Here is a 25,902-nt window from a genome sequence, read left to right as displayed (position 1 = left end):
TCTGCCAGGTTTTGCCAGATTTTTTGGTGTTCCTGTGCAGGGATAGAACTGCTACTTTTTTTTTTTTTTTTTTTTTTTTTTTTTGACAGGCAGAGTTAGACAGAGAGAGAGAGAGAGAGAGAGAGAAAGGTCTTCCTTTTCCGTTGGTTCACCCTTCAAATGGCCACTATGGCCGGCAGGCTGTGCTGATCTGAAGCCAGGAGCCAGGTGCCTCCTGGTCTTCCATGCAGGTGCAGGGCCCAAGCACTTGGGCCATCCTCCACTACCCTCCTGGGCCACAGCAGAGAGCTGGACTGGAAGAGGAACAACCAGGACAGGACCGGCGCCCCAACCAGGACTAGAACCTGGAGTGCCGGCGCCGCAGGCGGAGGATTTGCCTATTGAGCCACGGTGCCGGCCACTTTCACCAGTGCCACCCCGATCCTACTATGCCTTTTGCTATTCTTAATCTCTACCTTTTAAAGCTATACTCTAAGTGACTTCTTCAGAACCATCTTCTAGTTTGTTAAGTTTCTCTCTGATTGTGTCCACGTAAGATTGTGTGTTGGGGCCAGCATTGTGGCTGCTGCTTAACTACACTAGGCACTCCATGTGGGAGTACCGGTTTGAGTTTTAACTGCTCTGCCTTCAGTCCAGCTCCCTGCTAATGTGCCTGGGAAAGCAGAGGAAGATGGCCCAAGTACTTGGGGCCCTGCCACCCACATGGGAGTATAGGATAGAGTTCCAGGCTCCTGGCTCAGGCTTGGTGCAGACCTCGCTCTTGTGGCCATTTGGGGAGTGAATCAAAGGATAGACGATTTTCTCTCTCTCTCTCTCTCTCTCTCTCTCTCTCTCTCTCTCTCTCCCTCTCTTAATCTCTGTCACTCTGCCTTTCAAATAAATAAGTAAATATTTTTTAAAAATCATATATCTTGGGGCCGGCACTGTGGCGCAGTGGGTTAAAGCCCCAGCCTGCAATGCCAGCATCCTATGTGAGTGCCAGTTCAAATCCTGGCTGCTCCCCTTCTGATCCAGCTCTCTGCTGTGGCCTGGGAAGGCACTGGGAGATGACCCAAGTCCTTGGGCCCCTGCACCCGCATGGGAGACCTGGAAGAGGCTCCTGGCCCCTGGCTTCGGATCAGCTCAGCTCTGGCCATTGCGGTCATTTGGGTAGTGAACCAGCGGAATGGAGGACCTCTCTCTCTCTCTCTCTGGCTCTACTTCTCTCTATAACTCTGTCTTTCAAATAAATAAAATAATTTTTAAAAATCATATGTCTGGTTTATTGAGGGCTATGCCATCTTTCAACAAAGTACTATACTTTTTTGTTTTATGAAATTTGCTTCACGAATTCTAATTGAGTCATTTTAAGATTAATTTATTTGTTTGAAAGGTAGAGTTACAGAGAAGCTGAGGCAGAGAGAGAGAGAGAAAGAGATCTTCCATCCTCTGGTTCACTCCCCAAATGACCACAACAGCCAGAGCTGGGCCAATCTGGAGCCAGGAGCCAGGAGCTTCTTCCGGGTCTCCCATGCTGGTGTAGGGGCACAAGGATTTGGGCCATCATCTACTGCTTTCCCAGGCACATTAGCAGGGAACTGGATCAGAAGAAGAGCAGCCAGGACTTGAACGGGAGCATATACGGAATGCCAGCACTGCAAGCAGCAGCTTTACCTGCTATGCCACAGAGCCAGCCCCCATTTATTTTTATTTTTAAAAACCTCTCATTTTGAAATAATTTTAGAATTACCAGAGTTACAAAGATAGTATAGCAAGTCTTTACATATGCTTTGCCCAGATTTCTTTAGTGTTAACATCTTAATATAGCCATAATACATTCATCAAAACTAAGAAATCAGTGCTGTAGAAGATGGCCCCTGCACCCACGTGGAAGAACCAGAAGAAGCTCCTGGTCCCTGGCTTCAGCCTAGCTCTGGCCATTGCAGCTATTTGGCAAGTGGACCTGCAGATGGAAGACCTCTCTCTCTCTCTGCCTCTCTGTAACTCTGCCTTTCAAATAAATGAATAAATCTTTTGGCTCCAGCACACAGGGTTCTAGTCCAGGTTGGGGCACCACATTCTGTCCCGGTTGCCCCTCTTCCAGTCCAGCTCTCTGCTATGGCCCGGGAGTGCAGTGGAGGATGGCCCAAGTCCTTGGGCCCTGCACCCACAGGGGAGACCAGGAGAAGCACCTGGCTCCTGGCTTCGGATCAGCGCAATGCGCCGGCCACAGCGTGCCGGCCATGGCGGCCATTGGAGGGTGAACCAATGGCAAAGGAAGACCTTTCTCAATGTCTCTCTCTCACTGTCCGCTCTGCCTGTCAAAAAAAAAAAAAAAAAAAAAAGTTAAAAAAATCTTCTTTAAAAATCCATTTATTTAAATGTGTGTGGGGGGTGGATCTTCTATTCACTGGTTCACTCCCCAGATGCTGATAACAGCCTGAACTGGGCCAGGCTGAAGCCAGGAGTCAGGAACTCAATCCAGGATTCCTGTGTGGGCGGCAATAATCCAAGTACTTGGACCATGATCCTCTGCCTCTCAAGTGCATTAGCAGGAGGCTGGATAGGGAAGTGTGGAGTAATGAAGATTCAAACCAGACACTCCAGTGTGGGAGGCACATGTCCCACTGCACATCAACACCCGCCCCCTATTTAATTTTTTATTCTCCCTTTGTTCAAAGCAAACTTATGTAAAAATATTTTAAAGATTGTCCTTTTAGTTTCATTTATCTGCAGCGTCTTACTTCACTGATTATGGAACTTTAGGTGATGAGGGATGTCTTTTCTATTTTAATGAGTTTAGGAAATTTGATGAGTTGGAAATTTTGCTGTTTTGATTTATTTTACTTTCTCATTGCTTTAACTCTCTCCTTATCAAGAGTTGCTGTGAATCTAGTCAGAGCTACACATGTTTAGCATAGGTAACTGGTTGTGTGGTCACGTCTGTGTCTTCCTGGTTCCTGGATATGTAGAGTTCCAAAAACAGGAGTGCCAGCAGCAGAGGGCGGCAGCTTGTTTCAGCTGCCTCACCTCCTCTCAGCTCCTGGTTTTAAGCATTGATTCTGTTTCCAGCCTCCTACTTGGTTGGGGTATTTATTTTCCTTCGTTGGATTATTTCTAAGTTATTTATTTTGAAAAGTTTTAAATGTGTACAAAAAGGAGATTAGTGTGATGAATTCCTTGTACCATTCACCCGCCTTCACCGACGATTAACTCCCAGCCAATCTTGTTTCATCTACGTCTCTTCCTTCTTTCTTTCAAACATTACATATAGTACTGTTTTGTTATGCATGTCTTTAAAAAAACACAATACCATTATCATTAAAAATTAATCATTACTATTATCAAAAATTCATACAATGTTAAAATGTTGAACAGGACACTTTTTAAAGATTATTTATTTATTTATTTGAGAGCTAGAGTTACAGACAGTGAGAGGGAGAGACAGAGAGAAAGGTCTTCCTTCCGTTGGTTCACCCCCCAAATGGCCGCTACAGCCGGAGCTATGCCGATCCGAAGCCAGGAGCCAGGTGGTTCTTCCTCGTCTCCCATGCAGGTGCAGGGCCCAAGCACTTGGGCCATCCTCCACTGCCTTCCTGGGCCACAGCAGAGAACTGGACTGGAAGAGGAGCAACCGGGACTAAAACCCGGTGCCCATATGGGATGCCGGCACCGCAGGTGGAGGATTAGCCAAGTGAGCCACAGCGCCGGCCCGAATATGACACTTTCATGTGACTTTCTGTAAGCAGACTTCCTACTTGCTGCTCCTACTTCAAGATCCTTGTGTTCTATGTTGCTGCTCCTACTTCCAGATCCTTGTGTTCTACGTTTTAAGAATGATCTAATCAGGGAGGGCACTTGACACAAGGCAAGCTGGGTAGTGACTTGGAACACTTGCATCCCATTTTGGAGTGTCTAGGTTGACTCCCAGCTCCTCTGCTTCTGATCCTCCTTGCTGCTAATGTACACCCCAGGGGGCAGCAGGTGACAGCTCAAGTGCTTGAGTCCCTGCCACCCATGTTGGAGATCCAGATAGAGTTCTGGGCTCCTGGGTTTGGCGAGGCCCAGCCTTGGCTGTTGTGGGAATTTGGGAAATGAACCTGCAGATATGCAAATGGACGATATCTGTGTGTATATGGTTCTCTGTCACTCTGCCTTTCTGTTTTTTTTTTTTTTTTTTCTGTTTAATTTTTGACAGGCAGAGTGGACAGTGAGAGAGAGAGACAGAGAGAAAGGTCTTCCTTTGCCGTTGGTTCACCCTCCAATGGCCGCCGCAGCTGCCGTGCTGCGGCCGGTGCACCACGCTGATCCGATGGCAGGAGCCAGGTACTTATCCTGGTCTCCCATGGGGTGCAGGGCCCAAGCACCTGGGCCATCCTCCACTGCACTCCCTGGCCACAGCAGAGAGCTGGCCTGGAAGAGGGGCAACCGGGACAGAATCCGGCGCCCCGACCGGGACTAGAACCCGGTGTGCCGGCGCTGCAAGGCGGAGGATTAGCCTATTGAGCCACGGCGCCGGCCACTCTGCCTTTCAAATAAATAAAACTTAAACTACCTTATCAACTAGGTAAATACACAGAAATGGTCCTTATCTCAATTCCAGTACTCTGTTCATTCACTGGACTGTTCCAATATTTTACTCCATTCTACACTTCTATGTGAACATGAACTGCCAGTTCATCACAAACTGGTTCTTTTCTCTGTCAAATGAGAATTTTCAATCACAAAGCTAGTTTTTGTATACTTTTTAAATTAGCTAAGAGCAAACAGATTGGGTACTGTCAATTTTTTTTTTTTAAGATTTGTTTACTTATTAGAAAGTCAGAAAGGGACACGCACACACGCGCGCGTGCACACACACACACACACACACACACACAGAGAGAAAGAGAATCTTCCATCTGCTGGTTCATTCCCCAAATGGCTGCAACTCCCAGGGCTGGGCCAGGCTGAAGCTAGGAGCCTGGAGCTTCTTCCAGGTCTCCCATGTGGGTGACAGGGTCCCAAATACTTGAGCCATCTTCTACTGCTTTTCCCAAGCCATTAGCAGGGAGCTGGATTGAAAATGGAGCAGCTCGGACATGAACCAGCATCCAGGCGGGATGCTGGCATTGCAAGTGACAACTTCACCTGCCGCACTACAATGTCAGCCTCAGCACGGTCTATTCTAGTGAGGATGGAGGGATGATGATAAGTAAATGATGAAGTAACCTCTTTGAAAGCCTCTTTCATCATGACTGCAATAACCTCCTAGTCAGTACTTGGTTTTTCTTCTCAGTTGCTTCCTATCAATGTACAATGCCTAAGAAAACCTGGCACATGGTGGCTGTAAGACATCTGATTCACTTCCTCAACAGGAAGCTTTTCTGGGCAAAGTTTATCCAAAGTAGCTGACAATGACAATATTCAGTAGCAGTATTGATACCAGTGTGTTGAGATAGACAGTGTTCATGCTGCTGACACAACCTTCCTGGAGGGCAGTTGAGCATAAGCTACCAAGCACTTTAAAAATGCTTGTATCCATGGGGCCGGTGTTGTGGCATAGCGCCTACAGCACCAGCATCCCATATGGGTGCCGGTTCGAGTCCCAGCTGCTCCACTTCTGATCCAGCTCCCTGCTAATGTGCCTGGGAAAGCAGTAGATGATGGCCCAAGTACTTGGGCCCCTGCACCCATGTGGGAGACCTTGAGGAAGCTCCTGGCTTCGGATCCACCCAGCTCCAACCACTGTGGTCATTTGGAGAGTGAAGCAGTGAATGGATCTCTCTGTCTCTGTCTCTTTCTCTCTCTGTAACTCTGCATTTCAAATAAATCAATCTTTAAAAAGAGAGAGAGAGAAACTTTGCTGTTGCTTAAGAAAAAAAAAAAGCTTATATCCACTGACTTAGCACTCACAATTCTGTAAATTTATCCCTTGAACTCAGAGATGTGCACGGATTTCCCCAGGAGGCTGTATGTGCTCCAAACCAGCTTTCAGTATATGGCGCTATTTCTCCAACAGCAAGAATGAACAGGTCCAGGAATCAAGGGGTGGAAATGAGAATGACACTCCTAATGAGCCACTAGAAAAATGTTTGCTTCTTGTTCCCATGACCTTCTGTTCTGTCTGCTAGAAGTTTAATTCCATAGGGAAGAATGCTTTCATTAGTGAGATGACAATGATCCCATTGAGCTGGAAGTTAAGACTGTCACATGTCTACTTTGGGCTCCTCATGCCTCTGAATCAACAAGCATAGGAGGAGTCATTGTACTGGCTCAGGTGATTGCTCCTGATTACTCAGGGCAAACTGGGCTGCTTTGCTGACTGTACAACACAGATAAGAAAGAGTACGTCTAGAATACAGGAGATCCCATCGGGTTTCACTCAGTGTACCAAGCCCTGTGAATAAAGTCAATAGAAAACCACAACAACCCAATCCCGACAGGAATACTTATCTCCAGGAAGAAAATGTTAGCTCACTCTATCAGGCTAAGAGCCATGACCAACTGAGCTGCTTGCTGACTGCAAAGGAAATATGGAATGGGTAGAGAAAGGAACTATCAGCTACGACCACTTGACCAGTTGCAGAGATGAGAAATAGGATATATTATTAATATTCCTTCTTTATTTATGAATAGGTGTATATATCAAATGTCTGTTTTCTTCACACTCTTATCTGCTTATCATACAACATAAAATATATTAATACCAGTTAAATTTATATCACAGTATTGAAATTATAGGATATCACAAATATTCTAAGAATTTTGTGATCTCAGGATATTTATATCAGGGCTGGCGCTGTGACATAGCGGGTAAAGCCACTGCCTGCAGTGCCAGCATCCCATATGGATGCTGGTTCGAGTCCCAGCTGCTCTACTTCTCTAACCACTAGCTCTCTGCTATTGACCAGGAAAGCAGAAGACAGCCCAAGTGCTTGGGCCCCTGCACCCATGTGGGAGACCCAGAAGAAGCTCCTGGCTCCTGGCGTCGGATTGGTGCAGCTCTGGCCGTTGGAGAGCGAACCAGCAGATGGAAGTGTCGCTCCCCGTCTTCGTGGAGGAACGACACAAGACCCTGCGTTGTTCTTCTGTCTGCTCGGCCCTCCCCGGGTTTGCTGCTGGTTCTTCCAGGGTTGGCTACCATCCCTTCCACCTCCGTGGAAGGGCGGTTCCCCCTGGCCACTTTCCCCACTTCCGCGGGGGAGCGGCACACCGCCAGCCGGCTCTCTCGGGGGCTGCACAGGTGTTCCTTCAAATAGATGTTCCCCTAGATGTTCCTGGTGCATGTTGTCTCTCTCCTCCTTTATAGTCCTCTTCCGCCAATCCCAACTCTGCTACCCACACGCCAAGTACGCTGCTCTCCTCCAATCAGGAGCAAGTCCTACAGTTTATTGTTTGAACTGGAGGCAGCTGTATAGAAGCTGTTTCCCTTCTCAGCGCCATATTGTGGGAAAGCAGATGCATAGAATAAGTCTTAATTCCAGTAACTTAGTCTAGTCCGAGTTGCTCCCCACAGATCCCCCTTTCTTTTTATTTTTGGCGTTGATACGCGCCTGTCTTCGGTGCCCCGCGGCACACACTCTGCTCTGTTCGCTAGAGTTGCCCACATGTGCTTACAAGCCTACCAATCAGGCAAACCGAATCCGGGTCCTCTCTTCGCCATGTTGTGAGGAGGTTTCTAGGCGCTGATGCGTGCCTGTGTTTGGTGCCCTGCAGCGCATGCTCTGCTCTGCTAGAACTGCCTGCAGGTGCTTACAAGCCCTATCAGGCAAACCGAATCCAAGCCCTCTCATTGCCGTCTTGTGGGGAGACTTATTGGTGTTGGTTCGTGCCTATCTTCGGTGACCTGCAGCTCATACTCTGGTCGAGCTGCCTGCTGGTGCTTATCGCCTTACTAATCAGGCAGACCGAATCCAAGCCTTCTCATTGCCGTGCGTGTTGTGGGGAGGCCTTATTTTTCTCTATTTCTCTATCTCCGGGCATTCCTATTTCTCCTATTTTATTTCTATCTACCAGCATTCCTATTTCTCTCATTTTACTTCTAAACTTCTGTTTCTCTCATCTGCGCGGCTTCCCGGCTCTGCGCGGCTTGGCTTCGTGCGCACACTCCGTGGTCTCCACGCCCTTTGCGCCCGCACCACGGCCTTGCGCCAGCCCCGCGTTCCCTATCTATTCACGCCCTGTGCTCTCTCTGCACGCGGCGGCTTCCGCGAATCACACAGCGTAGCTTACGTTTCCGCCACTAGCATTCAATCTAAGTTCCCCAGGCTAACCTGGGGAATTCAACCTATAGCTTACGTTTCCACCTTATGGTTTGGCTTCCCGTCTTTTGCTCCCCGGGCTAATCTGACGGATTCCAACCTGGCCCACGTTTCCGCCTCTGGTTTAACTTTTCGCCTTTTGCTCCCCAGGCTGATAAAGAATTCCAAGCTGGCTTACGTTTCCGCCTCGGCCTGCCCCCACAGCTTCAATTTCCCTAACATTTTTCTCTACCCGGTATGTTTCCCTGTTTTCTTCCAACAATATTCCTCCCTCATTTCTCCTGGCTTCTCCCCACAGTCCGTATCCAAGTCTGTTTGTTCTAGCTTTCACTTTCGCTTTCAATCTCCTAGCTTCCCTGCCATTGTCCGCATCCGAGTCTAAGTTTCTTCTAGGTTTCACTTTCACTTTCAACCTGCAGTCCGTATCTAAGTCTAAGTTTCTTCTTGCTTTCACTTTAAATCCTAACTTCTTTCCCACAGTCCATATCCGAGTCTATGCCTAGGCTTTCGATAGCTTCTTCCGGCACCTTTTCCGTCCGGCTTTCCCCTAGGCTCTTTGCTAGTCTCTCTCTCCGGTATTTTCCACTTCTTCCCGTTTCTTCACTCCTAGGTTTCCTGTCCGAGTCACGGCCCCATTATGTCACTCCCCCTCTTCATGGAGGAACGACACTAAACCCTGCCTAGGCTTCATATCCGAGCCACGGCACCATTATGTCGCTCCCCGTCTTCGTGGGGGAACGACACAGGACCCTGCGTTGTTCTTCTGTCTGCTCGGCCCTCCCCGGGTTTGCTGCTGGTTCTTCCCGGGTTGGCTACCATCCCTTCCACCTCCGTGGAAGGGCGGTTCCCCCTGGCCACTTTCCCCACTTCCGCGGGGGAGCAGCACACCGCCGGCCGGCTCTCTCGGGGGCTGCACAGGTGTTCCTTCAAATAGATGTTCCCCTAGATGTTCCTGGTGCATGTTGTCTCTCTCCTCCTTTATAGTCCTCTTCCGCCAATCCCAACTCTGCTACCCACACGCCGAGTACGCTGCTCTCCTCCAATCAGGAGCAAGTCCTACAGTTTATTGGTTGAACTGGAGGCAGCTGTATAGAAGCTGTTTCCCTTCTCAGTGCCATATTGTGGGAAAGCAGATGCATAGAATAAGTCTTAATTCCAGTAACTTAGTCTAGTCCGAGTTGCTCCCTACATGGAAGACTTCTCTTTCTCTCTCTCTCTCTCTCTTCCTCTGTAACTCTGACTTTCAAATAAATAAATAAATCTAAAAAAAATAAGGCTACTTATATCGTACTGTGTGTTAAGTACAATTTTCTTATTTTCCTCACTTGGAGATTAAGTAAAGTTTAAGAAGATATGTATAGATGCCAAGTTCTAAGGGATGGTCTGGGATGATCAGTTTCATGTATTGGTTTGCTTATATAGTAGTGCTAGTTATTTAATCAAATGCTTATGTAGGTGTTGTTGTGAAGGAACTTTGTAGAGGTGAGAAATATTCCATGAAGGAAATTATCCTCGATCATGTAACTGGGGCTTATCCCATCAAATGAAAGACCTTAAAAGGAAAATAGGTTTTCCTGAGAAAGAAGAAATTCGGTCTTAAGATGTCAGGGGGCCGGTGTTGTGGCATAGTGGGTAGAGCTGCCATGGCGATGCTGGCATCCCAAATGGGCACCAGTTCATGTCCTGGTTGCTCTGCTACTGATCCAGCTCCTTGCAAATAGCCTGGGAAAGGCAGTGGGAGGTGGCCCAGGTGTTTGGGTCCCTGCCACCCATGTGGATGTCCCGGATGCAGCTCCTGGCTCCTAGCTTCAGCCTGGCTCAGACCTAGCAACTGCAGCCATCTGGGGAGCAGAGCAGCTGATGGAAGATTTCCCTCTTTCTGTCTCTTCATCTCTGTAACTCTTTCAAATAAATAGATCTTTTAAAAATGCAATAACAACTTTTAAAAAATGATTTATTTATTAGAAAGGCAGAGGCAGAGAGAGGGAGAGAGAAGTCTTCCATCCACTGGTTCATTCCCCAAATGGCTGCAACGGCCAGAGTTGAGCCAATCTGAAGCCAGGAGCCAGGAACTTCTTCCAGGTCTCCCATATGTGTGCAGGGGCCCAAGGACTTGGACCATCTTCCACTGCTTTCCCAGGCCATAGCAGAGAGCTGGATCAGAAGTGGGACAGCCATATGGGAGCCCGCACTGTAGGTGGCAGCTTTACCTGCTATGCCACAGTGCCAGCCCCACAATATCAGCTCTTGCTAGAGAATTTCCAAACTACCCTACAGATTTTGGGTTTGCCAGTCTCACAATTGGATGAACCAATTTCTGAACTGTATCTCTCTTTATGTATGCATATATACATAACTACTATTTTGTTTTTCTGAAGGATACTGACTGATGGACAGCCTACAAGTCCAAAAATAATTTAAAAGTTAATAAATTTTGATGGACAGATTTGTTGAATTATTTTCAGCATTAAATATGTTCTCAAGAGACAAGTAACATGGAATATAGTTCTCATAATATAATGTGTTTAAACAGTAGGAAAAATTTGTGTATGCAATTTTATAACAAAAATAAACACAAACATGGGAGGAGTAAACATACATGTACACACGGAAGGAAAATCACAATAGTACTTATTGCATTTATTTCTTGGTAATTTTTAAGATTTATTTTATTTTAAAAGCCAAATGACAGAGAAAGATAGAGATAGAGATAGAGTCAAAGAGGGAGAGGAAGAGGAAGAGGAAGAGAGATCATAGGTAGATCTTTCATCTGCTGGTTCACTCCCCAAATGCCCTCAACAATCGGCCATGCTGAAACCAAGAGCCCAGACTCTATCCAGATCTCACATGTGGGTGGTACAGACCCAAGTACTTGAGCCATTCTCTGTTGTCTTCCTGGAAGCTGGATCAGCAGTAGAGTAATTGGGATTCAATTGGCACTCGGATATGGGATGTAGGCATCCCAAGTAATGTCTTAACCCACTGTGCCACAGTGCCCACCCCCATAATACTTTAAAAAATTTCCAGACATTTATTATTTGTGTCATCAGATCAAGAATGTTATTATCTGGGTGGATGTTTGTTGCAGCGGTTAAATGACACTTGGGATGGCCAGTGCTGTGGCGTAGTGCGAAAAGCTGCCACCCACAGTGCCAGCAACCAAGGGTGCCAGTTCGAGTCCCAGCTGCTCCACTTCTAATCCAGCTCTCCGCTATGGCCTGGGAAAGCAGCAGAAGATGGTCCAAGTGCTTGGGACCCTGCACATGTGTGGGAGACCCAGAAGAAGCTCCTGGCTCCTGGCTTTGGATTGGCTCAGCTCCAGCCGCTACAGTCATTTGGGGAGTGAACCAGTGGATAGAGGACCTTTCTCTCTGCCTCTGCCTTTCTGCAACTCTGCCTTTCAAATAAATAAATAAATCACACACACACACACACACACACACACAAAATTAAAAAAATAAATAAAAAATAACTAGGGCAGCCAGGACTTGAACTGGCACCCAAATGGGATGCCAGTGCTGCTGGCGGCAGCTTTAGCTGGTATATCACAGCACAGAACCCTCAAATTATTATTATTATTATTATTATTTTTTTGGGTGTAGAGAAACGTCGTTTAATGGTAAAGTTCAGCGCACTCCAGCACCAGGATCGGCATGGAGTCCAACCAGCAGGAACAGGTGGGCAACTCCCACGGAGCCTCACATGGCGAAGAGGATGAGGAAGGCGACCATCAAACAGAAGAGCCCCATGGCCTTGGACAGCGCGAAACCCAGAATGGCATAGGAGAAGAGTTGCTGCTTGAGAGACGGGTTCCTGGCGTAGCCAATGATCAAGCTGCCAAACACTGTGCCGATGCCAGCTCCTGAGCCAGCCACGCCGACTGTGGCGGCCCCAGCACCGATGAACTTGGCCGCCGTGTAGATGTCCCAGGAGACAATGCTGGTCTGGAATTCCCGCCGGGCGACCTGGAGTGGGGAGCTACTGCAGGGAGGCTGTTTAGGCAAGTCCTCTGGCCTGCTCAGGAAGGAGGCAGACACAGACCTGAGTAGGCCCCTGGTACAACAGCGGACCACAGCCGGAGAAATGAGTAGCGACCCGGTGGCCTGCATTGTTTCAGTCTGCACTCCCACTGCCCTGCAGCCCCTGCTTGGCCCACAGCGCTCGCCCAGCTCAAGGTCCAAATTATTTTTTAAGTTAAAAAAAAGTTACACATTATCTAGTGATCAGAAACCATTTGTTTCACCTATAAGCCATCTTATTTTTCTATCATTAGTTGATGCCTACATGTTTGTTTTTATACTGATTGGCTTGCATCTGTGTCAAAAGTATAGCTGGTAGAAGATTCTTCACCAAAATTCATAGGTACTGGGGCAGGTGTTTGGCCTAGTGTTTAAGATGCCTATATCCTACATCAGAGTACCTGGATTTGATTTCCCAGCTCCAGTTCTTGACTTTCTCCTATTGCAGGCAATGGGAGTCAGGGGTGATGGCTCAAGTAATTGGGCTCTTGCTACCCATATGAGAGACCTGGATTAAGTTCTTAGCTCCCAGCTTTGGCCTGATCCAGTTCTGGCCTTTGTAGGCATCTGGGGATTGACTCAAAAGGTGCTTCACCAATAAATAAAAGATTTAAAAAATCTGGCATCATCCTTTTAGAGTTCTTATATTTAATCCCACATTAGTCACTTGGGAAAAGTATGAAGAAAGTAGAACACCACCATGAGCCGCTTTTCTTTTCAATTAGCCATGTTTTGCTCATCTTTTTCAAACACATTATGTAAAGTAGTAAGTAGAAATGTTTCATCACTTCACCTGCCTTCTCATCTCATTGAGATTACAAATAACAGGAGGAGGCCGGCGCCGCGGCTCACTTGGCTAATCCTCCAACCTGGGGCACCGGATTCTGTCCTGGTTGCTCCTCTTCCAGTCCAGCTCTCTGCTGTGGCCTGGGAAGGCAGCGGAGGATGGCCCAAGTGCTTGGGCACCTGCACCCGCATGGGAGACAAGGAAGAGGCATCTGGCTCCTGGCTTTGGATTGGCGCAGTGCGCCAGCCGTGGCAGCCATTTGGGGGGTGAGCCAACGGAGGGAAGACCTTTCTCTCATCTCTCTCTCTCTCACTGTCTAACTCTGCCTGTCAAAATAAATAAATAAATAAATAAATAAATAAATAAATAAATGGAGGAAAAGAAGACAAGGAACCTCAATAATGTGAAAATGCTATTATCAAGTCCTGAATGATTATAAATTGCCTATACTTACAAATTCTACCGGTGTGTGTGCCAAATTAGATCTAATCCATGCAAATACAGGAGAGGAATTACTGTTGCTAAGCAAATATAACACAATTTGATTTGTCCACAGCATTTTATAGCCATGTTTATTCTTTCTGGCAAGAGGAAGGCAAAGAGGAGGTAAGAGGAGAGCAGGTCTTCCATCCCCAGCACATTGCACTGTGATCACAAGTGGTCACAAGCACTGAACCAGAGAATGGGGACAGGAAAGATTGGGATTGTTAGGGATTTTGTTTAAAGCTACAAATAGTCCAGTCTAAAATCATCTTTAAAAACAACTAAATATGTGGGGCAGGCATTTGGTTTAGTAGTTAAGACATTGTTTGGGGGGCCAGTGCCATGACTCACTTGGCTAATGCTCTGCCTTCAGCGCCCGGTTCTAGTCCCAGTTGGTCCTCTTCCAGTCCAGCTTTCTGCTGTGGCCCAGGAGGGTGGTGGAGGATGGCCCAGGTGCTTGGGTGCCTGCACCTGTGTGGGAGACCGGGAGGAGGCACCTGGCTCCTGGCTTCGGATCGGCGTAGTTCCGGCCGTGGCGGCCATTTTGGGGGTGAACCAACAGAAGGAAGATCTTTCTCTCTGTCTCTCCCTCTCACTGTCTGTAACTCTACCTGTCAAATAAATAAATAAATAATCTTTTTTTTTTTTTTTTGACAGGCAGAGTGGACAGTGAGAGAGACAGAGAGAAAGGTCTTCCTTTGCCGTTGGTTCACCCTCCAATGGCTGCCGCGGCTGGCGCGCTGCGGCCAGTGCACCGCGCTGATCCGATGGCAGGAGCCAGGAGCCAGGTGCTTTTCCTGGTCTCCCATGGGGTGCAGGGCCCAAGCACCTGGGCCATCCTCCACTGCACTTCCTGGCCACAGCAGAGAGCTGGCCTGGAAGAGGGGCAACCGGGACAGAATCCGGCGCCCCGACCGGGACTAGAACCTGGTGTGCCGGCGCCGCTAGGCGGAGGATTAGCCTAGTGAGCCTCGGCGCCGGCCTAAATAAATAATCTTTAAAAAAAAAAAAAAAAAAAAGACACTGTTTGGGATTGCACATCCCTTATCAGAGTGACTGGGTTTAAGTCTCTGTTTTCAATTCTAGCTTCCTGCTAATGCACACCCTGGAAGGCAGCAGTGACGGCTCAAGTAGTAGGGTCCCTGCTACTCATGTGGGAGACCTGGATTGAGTTCCAGGCTTCTGGCTTTGAACCTGTTGGCCTTGGGGATTAAGCCAGTTTATGAGAGCTCTTTGTCCCTCAAATAATAAATAAATGAATATATCTTAAAAATTTATAAAGAACTAAATGCAGATACTAGAACTAGACACAGGGGTTGGTGCTGTGGTGCAGCTCATTAAAGCCCCAGCCTGCAGTGCTGGCATCTCATATGGGTGCCAGTCTGAATACCAGCTGCTCTACTTCTGATCCAACACCTGCTAATGCACCTGGGAAAACAGCAGAAGATGGCCCAAGTCTTTGGCCCCTGTACCCACATGGGAGACCTGGAACAAGCTTCTGGCTCCTGGCTTTGGATTGGTCCAGCTCCAGCTATTGTGGCCATTTAGGGAGTGAACCAGAAGATGGAAGACCTCTCTTTCTCTCCACCTCTCTCTGTAACTCTACCTTTCAAATAAATAAAATAAATCTTAAAAAAAAAAAAAAAAGAACCAGACACAGATACAGGTACAAATAAAACGGAACTGGAAGATCCCACACCAAGATGTAAATAGTGGGGGTGTGCATTGTGGTATAGTGGGTTTAGCCCCCGCCTGTGGTGCCAGCAACTCATATGAGCACCAGTTTAAGTCCTAGCTGCTCTACTTGTGAGCCAGCTCCCTGCTGATGACTTGGGAAAGCAGTAGAATATAGCCCAAGTGCTTGGACCTGGCAGAAGCTCCTGGCTCCTGGCTTTGGATTGGCCTACCTCCAGTCATTGCAGCTATTTGGAGAGTGAACCAGCAGATGGAAGACCTTTCTCTCTCTCCCTCTCTCTGTCTATGACTCTGCCTCTCAAATAAATAAATCTTTTTTAAAAAATGTAAATAGTGGAATCAAGGATTTTTTTTAAATACCTTTATTCCCCATGATTTCCAAGTTTCTACTTTGAGCACATATTTATTTTGTAATTGGGGAAATATATTTTATAACTTTTTAAAAATACTTAATCAAAGACCCGCAATGTGGAATAGCAGGTTAAGCAGATGCCTGCAATGTCAGCATATCCCATGTGGGCACTGCTCAGCTTCTGATCCAGCTCCCTGCTAATGTACCTGGAAAGCAGCAGAAGATGGCCCAAGCAGTTGGGCCCCTGTCGCCACATGGGAGACGCAGATAAAGATCCTGGCTTCTGGCTTTGGCCTGGGCATTGTGGCCATCTGGGGAGTGAACCAACTGATGGAAGATTCCTCTCTTTCTCTGCCTCTCTCTCTCTCTCTCTCTGTCTCTTCCTCTCTCTGTAACTCTGCCTTTCAAATAAATACATAAATCTCTTAAAAAATAAATAGGGGCCAGTGCTGTGGCATAGTGGGTAAAGCTGCTACCTGCAGTGCCGGCATCCCATATGGGCACCAGTTCAAGTCCTGGCTGCTCCATTTCTTTTCTTTTTTTAAGATTTATTTATTTATTTGAAAGTCAGAGAGAAGCAGAGGCAGAGAGAGAGAAGAGAGGTCTTCCATCCACTGGTTCACTCCCCAATTGGCTGTACTGCCCAGAGCTGTGTTGATCCAAAGTCAGGAGCCAGAAGCTTCTTTCAGGTCTCCTATGTGGGAGCAGGGGCCCAAGTACTTGGGCCACCCTCCACTGCCTTCCCAGGCCATAGCCGAGAGCTGGCTTGGAAATGGAGCAGCCGGGACTTGAACTGGCGCCCATATGGGATGCCGATGCTACAGGTGGTGGCTTCATTCGCTATGCCATAGTGTCGACCCCTGCCTGGGAGGACAGTGGAGGGTGATCCAAGTCCTTGGACTCCTGTACCTGCATGGGAGAGCCATAAGAAGCTCCTGGCTTCAGATTGGCCCGGCTCTGCCTGTTGTGGCCATTTGGGGAGTGGACCAGCAGAGGGAAGATCTTTCTCTCGCTGCCTCTCTAACTCTTTCAAATAAATAAATCTTTTTTTAAGTGTATAAGAGTTACTGTCATTCTACTTCACTGAAACTTTATTATCACTCTTTAAAAGCAACTGTGAACTTTTAAGCTTCTAAATGTGTGTCATTTCTATTTTATTTTCACAGAAATGATGAAATGATGAGCTATGCTTTGGGGGATGCTTCCTTGGGATGTCAAAATGATGTATACCAATTTTGAGAATGAGTCTGCAGCAGTGCCCAGTGTATCTTTTGACTTGGAGGGGGGAGACCAAGACCCAGACCCTGCCCAGCCTGAGCCTAGAGATTCTCAGAAGATTCTAGACTCTTGCCCAATGGGATCCTCTGTCTTCCAGAGCATTGTGAGGCGAGACAGAACTAGAACAAGACTCCAAAAGGAAAGCGACCCACTCCTGAGATACTCATTGTGTGCGTGCCTCTCAAGGGACAGGTCTGGCCAAGTAAGATGGGGATGCCTTTCCCAAGATGGCATTATGGGTTAGTGACAGTTGACTTGGGATGGTGGAGGATCCTGTCTCAATCTAGCCTTTGGTTTAGTTTGGAGAACAAATCCAGATCTCCTTGTAGGTAGAACTTCACAAGGGCCAACAGAGCTCCCTGGAGTTAGGAGGCCTGAAGCCTGAAGGGACCCGGTGCCACAGCTTGAGGCCAGTTGGCCCCAAACCAAGTGCATTCTCCTTCTTCCGAAGGGTTTCTTTGCCTGAGGAGTCTGGAGGCTGTCACTCAAATTCCCTCAGGAGGCAAGGGTGACCTCGAAAAAGCCCTCGTTGGGTGACCAATGCCAGTCCAAACTGGATCGAGAAGCCAAAAACGGCCACTCTTTCCCGCGGTTCAAATTTCGCCCAGCTGCATCACTGGAGACGCAACCTGGGATGTGAAAGGCAGGCAGTGACAAATTACAGCCTGAAGCCTACCTCATAAAAAGCACAAGAGGCTGTGGCTTTGACGGCAGGTCACTGGACTATAAAAGGGGGGAGGGGCAGGTGACAGAGGGGCTGTTGCGATCCGCCCAGGCAAAGAGGGTCAGGAGGGGTTGGTGGGCAGTGGCGCAAGCAATAGACAGCGGAGAACGTGGGGAAGAGGGTGGCCAGAGGCTCCCGGGGCAGCCTGGGCTGGTTCCCCGCCCAGAGAAAAGTCCGGCCATACTCCAGACTCCGTCTCGAGGGGCAGGGCAGGTGTCTGCCTCCCAGCCAGTGTCCAGCCTTCGGCTCCAGGGCACGGTTTGTGATAGGTTGGGGGAAACGTACGCGGCTAGATGCGAGGTAACCAAAGATGTTCGGCGGGTGAAGTGTGGCGCTGGGAGGGATCGCGATCCTAGCAGAGCTGGTCATCCCTCACTTCCGGGTGCCCGCGAATGGGGCCAGCTAGGCTCCAAGGTCGGGTGACCAGAGGCCAGATTCTCCCAGCGCCTGCTCGTCCACCTCCAGCAGCAGTCGAACGAGTGTCAGGTCGCAGCTAGGCAACAGCCGGGAACTCTCCTCCGAGTCCTAAATCCCGCCCCTCTCGTCCCGCGGCGTTTCCGTAGCGACGCGCCGCGAAGTGCGGCTGCGCAGAGGTGACGAAGCGCGGGCGAGGGGGAGGGGGTGTTTTGGTTCTAGTCGCTCGCCGTCCTTTCCAGACTAGGTCGTCGGAAAGCTTCTGGTTCCGGCTTCCCCTTTCCCTTCCCTTTCCCGGCCCCGATCCTCCCCCTCCTTCCCTTCAGTCCGCCTGCCTTGTTAACTACTGCTGCCCCGGGTTCTGGGCCATTTTCCGGGCCGGACGCACTGAGCTGCGCGGCCCCGGGGCCCAGTATATGACCCGCCGTCCTGTTACTCCTCGCTTCCTACGCCCCATGCGGCTGCGGGACCGCGGCGGCGCTGCCCACCATGGCCCGGAAAGCAGTTAGCAGGAAGCGGAAAGCGCCTGCCTCGCCGGGAGCTGGGAGCGACGCTCAGAGTCCGCAGGTGAGGGCTGTGAGGCCGAGACTTAGGCCTGCAGAGCTGGGGACAGGAGTTCGAGGTTCAAGGTCTGTAGTCTGGCGGGACCAGAGGGCCTGGGTCTTTAGGGCTGGGGCTGGGCCCCCAGGAGTTCCCTGGAGGACAGGTAGGCCGGAGGGGTGAGGCGGTAAAAGGGGCCCTCAAAAGAGTGGCATTCCGTAGGAGGCCTTGCAGCCAGGAATAGGACTTGTTTAGAGGCTTGACTTTGGAGGAGGGGAATCGGGAACAAGACCGACCTCCCAGAATGTGCTGAGAGGGAGCGTGAAGTCCGTCCCTAAGGGGCCCCAGAAAGCGGGCATGACCGCGTCCCTCATCGAGGAAGGACACCCCCTGTGGTTGCCCACGGAGCAAGCTGGGCCTTTTGGTGCTTGGACCCCTAGAACAAACAGCAGGTCCCTGTCGTAATCCTTACACCGCCCCCTTCGGAGGGGAAGCCTTCACGGGATAGGGTAGGGACTCTGATTTCCTGTGCCTCCCCACCCCGTTGGTGTTTGATTTTTCGAATTTTGCAACCGCCTGGAGCGCGGTCGCGATGCCAAGAGGAGCGGCCATTTATCAATGGCCCTGGAAGACCCGGGACCCCGGTCTGGCCACTTGAGCTGGGCTTTTCATGCTCTGCAGGGAGTTAAGGCTGAGAGGGAGAAGGGTGCGAGGTAGAGATGTAGCCCAGGTCGGTGTGGCAGTCGCTCAGCCCCTCTTTGCCTTCCCTGCCCAGGGTAGCTAAAGGGGAATCTAAAAGAGTCTCTCTCCTAAGTCATCTGTCCTATTCTTTGCTCCATTCCCTTATCTTTCAGCCCTTGAACTCACATGGGTAGGTTTGACCATGAGCAATATCTCAGTGTTGGAAGAGTTACACTGAACTTAGTGGATTGAGATTCCTGTTCTTTTGTATTTCTGTTGGATATAAATCCTGAAGGATTAGTTCTTGTTTCCCTAATATGGTAGGATCGCTTGTTCTGAGGAAAGTTAGGCAAATCCCTGATTTCTCACGTTGCTTTCCACAGTTTGGCTGGGACCACTCACTTCACAAAAGGAAAAGACTCCCGCCAGTGAAGAGATCCTTAGTGTGCTACCTGAAGAACCGGGAAGTCAGGCTACAGAATGAAACCAATTACTCGCGAGTGTTGTATGGGTATGCAGCCCAGCAACTTCCCAGTCTCCTGAAGGAGAGAGAGTTTCACCTTGGGACCCTTAATAAAGTGTTTGCGTCTCAGTGGTTGAATCATAGGCAAGTGGTGTGCGGCACAAAATGCAACACGGTGAGTGTCGGGGGCACCTGAGCTTTCCCCTAGGTTCCGGATAGATGGCTCCACATGCTCTAGAATCTCTCTCTCACTGTATGTTTTCCAAATCAATTTTTAATGGAAGGGACTTGCTGTGTTTCTTTCCATTCCCTCCTGTTGATGACTTCTTTGTCATTTTTCTGCTCCTTTTCTCGCTTATGTATTTATTAAAAAATTTTACTTAATTTGAAATGCATAGCATCAGAGAGAGAAAAAGAGAGATCTTCCAGAGACATTGTTCATCCATTGGTTCACTCCCCAAATGGCTGCAACAGCCAGGACTGGGCCAGACAGAAGCCAGAAGCTAGGAACTCCTCCTGGTTATCCCAAATGGATGGCAGGGGTCCAGGCAATTGGGCCATCCTCTGCTACCTTCCAGGCCCATTAGCAGGGAACTGGATGGGAAACAGAGCAGCCAGGACAAGAACTGGCACTGTGATACGGAATGCTGGCATCACAAGTGACGGTTTAACCCATCCTGCCACAACGCCTGTCCCTACATTGATTTTCTGATAAGTATTCATTGCTGTATATTTCTTTAGTCCCTTTGCCCTCTTGGTAGAATCTTCTTGAGGTTTTGGGGATTTGTGTGTATATTGTGTGTATATGTTTTCACCTTTTTTGTTGCTTTTTAAGTCAGAGTCATCAAAGAAAAGATTTAGGAAATAATGACGCTCAGAATATCATTCAGGATACATCGTAGTGAAAAACTAAGTGTTACCTGCCAACAGAGGGACATATGAGTATGTGGAAGTATTTAAAATAGCACTTGGCTGAAGATAAGAATAAGGCTTTTGTGGGGGCTGGTGCTGTGGTATAGTGGGCAAAGCCACCGCCTTGGGTGCCAGCATCCTCTAAGGGCACCGATTCAATTCCTGGCTGCTTTGCTTCCAATCCAGCTCCCTGCTGATGTGCCTGGGAAAGAGTGGAAGATGGCCCAAGTCCTTGGGCCCTTGCACCCACGTGGGAGACTCAGAAGAAACTCTTGTTTCCTAGCTTTGGCCTGGCCCAGCTTCAGCCATTGCTGCCATCTGGGGAGTGAACCAGTGGATGGAAGACCTCTCTCTGTCTGTCTGTCTGTCTCTCTCTCTCTCTCTCTGTAATTCTGCCTTTCAATTAAATGAATCTTTTTTTTTTTTAGTTTCTCTAAAAAAAGACTTTTTAATGGAATAAAAATCTAAGGGTTTTTTTTATTATTATTAGAGATTTATTATTTGTAAAGCAGAGTTACAGAGGAAGAGACAGAGAAATCTTTCATCTACTGGTTCACTCTCCAACTGGCTGCAATGGCTGGCCATAGGCCAGGCTAAAGCCAGGAGCCAGGAACTTTTCCCAGATCTCCCACCTGGGTGCAAGGGCCCCAGTACTTGGGCCATTCACCGCTGGTTTTCCAGGTGCATTAGCAGGGAGCTGGATCAGAAGTGGAGCAGCTAGGACTCAAATTGTTGTGCACATGGGCTGCCACCATCACAGGTTGCAGCTTAACCCACCATGCCACAACGCTGGCCCTGGAATCTAAGGATTTATAATATAAGAAAGTTCATGGCCGGCGCCGCGGCTCACTAGGCTAATCCTCCGCCTAGCGGCGCCGGCACACCGGGTTCTAGTCCCGGTTGGGGCGCCGGATTCTGTCCCGGTTGCCCCTCTTCCAGGCCAGCCCTCTGCTGTGGCCAGGGAGTGCAGTGGAGGATGGCCCAGGTGCTTGGGCCCTGCACCCCATGGGAGACCAGGAAAAGCACCTGCCATCGGATCAGCGTGGTGCGCCGGCCGCATTGCGCAGGCCGCGGCGGCCATTGGAGGGTGAACCAACGGCAAAGGAAGACCTTTCTCTCTGTCTCTCTCTCTCACTGTCCACTCTGCCTGTCAAAAAAAAAAAAAAAAAAAAAAAAAGAACATGTAAGGGAGGCAGGGAATGTGTGTCTGGTGATATAATTCAGGGTGTAACCGTTTGTCCTTTGGAAAGTAACCTTCTGGAAAGGAGTCAGAGAGGAAAATTAAATGGCGTGAATAGGAGAATACTTAAGACAATGACATGAGACAGTTATAAATTAATGAAGGGAGAATTTTAATCAGTATGCTTTGTAGCTTATGACCTGTGGTCATAGGCAAGGATAAAGTTAAGTCAAACAATGAATATGCCTAAAACAGAAGAGCACAAACAGCATGAAATCAGAGGAATAACAAGTGAAAAGAGGCAGGACCTTGAGGTAGGAAATGATTAGACCCAGCTGTTCCCTCCATTTTCACCTCCCCCATATGAATACGCAAGTAATGTCATAATGACTGAATAAATTGACCCTAGACAGAAACACATCTTGGACCAACTGAAAGGAGAGAAGATTGCTCTCAGTCAGAAAACCTATTTTCTGCAAAAAGCCATTGGATATTTGTAACGTGATTTGTGAGCCATACAAAATTATCAACTTAAAGATTATCCTTCTATAGATTGTGCAGGCCTTATGTGGTCTGTGGACATTCCCCACCCCTACTCTAGATCAAGAAAATCTCAAGTTAGAAGAACTGTTTATGAAGGACATATACAAAAATTCAAACAGTTTTAAGGAAGGAAATAAAACTATGGTGGTTGGGGCCAAGCTTTCATTTCCTCTTCCATTGAAGATTGCTTGTCTTACACAGAAGCCTTTCAGAGCTAAATAATGGTAGCTAGACTCAGCAAAACTTCCTTGTCTTGATCTCTCGGGCTGCCTACTCATGGTTTAGGAAAGCTGTCATCGTTGTCACTTAGAATAGAAAAAAAATGCCCTGTTAGGAAGCATTCATTCCACTCTCCACTCATGGATCATTGATATTTTGCCTAGCAAATATTACTAAATTATTAGTTGAATCATCAATATCTGCTTCTTAAATTTATTGATATTATTTTGAAGGCAAACGTGTTAAATGATAATACTTTTTTTTAAGATTTATTTGAAAGTGTTAGAGAGATCTTTATCTGCTAGTTTGCTCCCAGGTGGCCACAATGGCCAATGCTAGGCTAGGTGGAAGCCAGGACCAAGGAGCTTCATTCAGGTCTCCCATGTGGGTGGCAGGGGCCGAAGCACTTGGGCCATTTTCCACTGCTTTTCCCAGGCAATTAGCAGGGAGCTGGATTAGAAGTGGAGTAGCCAAGATACAAGCTGGCACCCATATGGGTTGCCAGCATCATAACTCACGGCTACCCACTTCACCACGATCCTGACCCCGTAATTGCTCTTGATACCTACTTCTTTCTGTCTTGCTATATTCTTTTTTTTTTTTTTTTTTTTTGACAGGCAGAGTGGACAGTGAGAGAGAGAGACAGAGAGAAAGGTCTTCCTTTGCCGTTGGTTCACCCTCCAATGGCCGCCGCGGCCGGCGCGCTGCGGCCGGCGCACTGCGCTGATCCAATGGCAGGAGCCAGGAGCCAGGTGCTTTTCCTGGTCTCCCATGGGGTGCAGGGCCCAAGCACTTGGGCCGTCCTCCACTGCACTCCCTGGCCACAGCAGAGAGCTGGCCTGGAAGAGGGGCAACCGGGACAGAATCCAGTGCCCCGACCGGGACTAGAACCCGGTGTGCCGGCGCCGCTAGGCGGAGGATTAGCCTAGTGAGCCGCGGCGCCGGCCATGTCTTGCTATATTCTTATGACCTCAAGTGTTTGGAGGTAGAGGAACTTTGCCTAGTTAGTGTTTGTTTCTCTTTGTTTAGTTTTCAGAACCAGATCAGGCAACCAGGAACACTGTTCTTCTCTGAACTTTGTGATATTTGGCAAATGATTCTTTTATTTATTCCATTTGCTTTTGCATGTGTTAACATGGGAATGATAATATCTGGTGAACAATATTGATCATTTATGAGGAATGTTGAGACTCCAGTATGATAAAAAAAAAAAAACTTTTTTTTTTTTTTCTTTAAAAGGGAGATTGACAGAGGATCTCCTATCTGCTGGTTCACTCCCCAGATAGCCATAAAAGCCAGGGCTGGCCAGGCCAATGCCAGGATCCAGGAACTGTATCTGGGTTGTCCATGTGGGATTTGAGAGTACTTGAGCTAATTATCTGCTGGTTCCCAGGCACATGAGCAGAGAGGTTGATTAGAAACCAGGATTCAAACTGGCACTCTGATATAGGAGGTGGGCATTCCACAGTTTAGCTTAACCTGCTTTGCCACAACCTCCACCTCTGATAAAAGCTTTAGATGTCTTTAAAGAATTGAGGCTGGCGCCGCGGCTCAGTGGGCTAATCCTCCGCATGCAGTGCCGGCACTCCGGGTTCTGGTCCCGGATGGGGCGCCGGTTCTGTCCGGGTTGCTCCTCTTCCAGTCCAGCTCTCTGCCATGGCCTGGGAAGGCACTGGAGGATGGTCCAAGTGCTTGGGCCCTGTACCCACATGGGAGACTAGGATAAGCACCTGGCTCCTGGCTTCAGATCGGCACAGTGCGCCGGCCATGGCAGCCATTCGGGGGGGTGAACCAACAGAAGGAAGACTTTTCTCTCTCTCTCTCTCTCACTGTCTAACTCTGCCTGTCAAAAAAATAAATAATAAAAAATAAGAAAATAAATAAATAATAAAAAATAAATAAAGCAATTGAAAGGATTGAATCATGGAAGCCTTTGAATGTGAAGCTAAGATTTTATCCTGTAAGGAATGAGGAAGAAATAGCCCAAGGATATTCAGTATGCAGTGATGTGGTTGGAGTAATGCTTTAGGAAGAGTAATTATGGGGGGCTAGATAATACAGAGGAGAGGTAATGAGGAGCTAAATCAGGATAGTGACCAGGAGAGACCATATAACATCTTGGGCTGGCTTTGTGGTGTAGTGTGTTTGAGCTGCTGCTTGCAACATCAACATCCCAAATTGGAATGCCATTTCTAGTCCCAACTGCTTTGCTTCCAATCCAGCTTCCTGCTGATACACCTGGGAAGGCAGCAGAAGATAGCCCAGGTGCTTGGGTTCCTGCCACCTGTGTTGGGACTGGGATGAAATTCCCAGATCCTGGCTTTGGCCTGGTCCAGATCTGGCTATTGTGGCTGTCTGGGGTGTGAACCAGCCAATGGAAGGTCCCTCTGTCTGACCCATCCCTCTCTGTTGCTCTGCCTTTCAAATAAATATTAAATATAAAAAGAGGTAGAGTCTATGATTGATGAGATGCTCATATTTAATCTGTTCTAGGGAAATAAGTCAAAATTGATACTGATGTCTTGAGCCTGAATAACTGGATGGGTGAGGGTATTCAGGAGCAGATTTGAAGAAAAACTGAAATTTTTTTTTTGTCCCCCATAAATTAATTGAAGTTTGGGCGAGAATAAGGATTGAAGTTAGCAATTTGGGAGTCATTTATGTAGAAGGGATTACTGAAATTGTTATGTTACCATGGGAGAAAGGGTGAAGAAGGCTCCCTTGACTTCCATAAACCTTTCCTGAAATTCCAAAAACTGTGATTATGTGTGTATTTTCTGGGCAGGATTATAGGAGGAATAGTTTGGGAGATAGTTCTTAGTTTTCATTAGATTTTGAAAGGGGATGTTGTGATCCAGAAAATGGTAAAGAATCAATACTCAGACATTTGGCCTAGCAGTTATGTCACCTGCATCCCACAGTGCCTAAATTGGGCCCTACCTCCTCCTGACTTCAGTTTCCTACTAAAGCAGATCTTTGGAGTGAGAAGGTGATCGCCCAAGTAATTTGGTTCCTGCCACCCACATGGGAGACGTATGTTGTTCCTAAGTCCTAGCTTCAGTGTTTGCCCAGCCCTGGTTGTTAAGGGTATTTGAGGAGTGAAGCAGGTGGGAGTTCTGTGTGTGATCTGTCAGTCAAATAAATAAAATAATCACTGGTAAGAAGAGAGGCTAAGGACAGAACCTTGGGGAGTGCCTACATTTATGGGGCAAGAAAAACTGCCGTTGGGCAAGTGGGGAACTCAGGAAGACAGAGTACAGGAAACAGTTCAGAAGGGGAGGTGTTTTGGAGGTGGGTGAAACTTGAGGGGAAAGTAGTAATAGGCAAAGATACGATGTACACAGTTTTGAGGTATTCCATTTTAGACATGATTCTTTTGTCCCATCATTG

The 25,902-nt window shown here is 48.1% G+C and overlaps 2 protein-coding genes and 1 pseudogene across 5 annotated transcripts in view; 1 reads left to right on the top strand and 2 right to left on the bottom strand.

Moving 5' to 3' along the window:
- The window catches only part of UBAP1 (ubiquitin associated protein 1), a 128,934-nt gene extending 110,974 nt beyond the window's left edge, over positions 1–17,960 (bottom strand). The window contains exon 1 of one of the 3 annotated variants that reach the window (XM_070053455.1): positions 17,846–17,960. The gene's annotated coding sequence lies outside the window, so the exon portion shown is untranslated. The remainder of the gene's footprint in view (positions 1–17,845) is intronic. The other 2 variants (XM_070053459.1, XM_070053450.1) reach the window with 2 other exon arrangements.
- On the bottom strand, positions 11,810–12,418 carry LOC100343693 (ATP synthase F(0) complex subunit C1, mitochondrial pseudogene; annotated as a pseudogene).
- DCAF12 (DDB1 and CUL4 associated factor 12) overlaps positions 16,975–25,902 on the top strand; it is a 42,607-nt gene continuing 33,679 nt past the window's right edge. The window contains exons 1-2 of one of the 2 annotated variants that reach the window (XM_008273818.4): positions 16,975–17,075; positions 19,579–19,833. In XM_008273818.4, the coding sequence (XP_008272040.2) occupies positions 17,064–17,075; positions 19,579–19,833 (267 nt within the window). In that variant the 5' untranslated portion in view covers positions 16,975–17,063. Of the gene's footprint in view, positions 17,076–18,141; positions 18,542–19,578; positions 19,834–25,902 lie in introns of those variants that run through there. The other variant, XM_002708028.5, reaches the window with a different exon arrangement.

The sequence above is a fragment of the Oryctolagus cuniculus genome, chromosome 1, assembly GCF_964237555.1.
Source record: "Oryctolagus cuniculus chromosome 1, mOryCun1.1, whole genome shotgun sequence".
In the NCBI taxonomy this organism is placed as follows: Eukaryota; Metazoa; Chordata; class Mammalia; order Lagomorpha; family Leporidae; genus Oryctolagus; species Oryctolagus cuniculus.
Note: the sequence above shows the minus strand (reverse complement) of the source record. Positions and strands in the feature narration are given on the sequence as shown.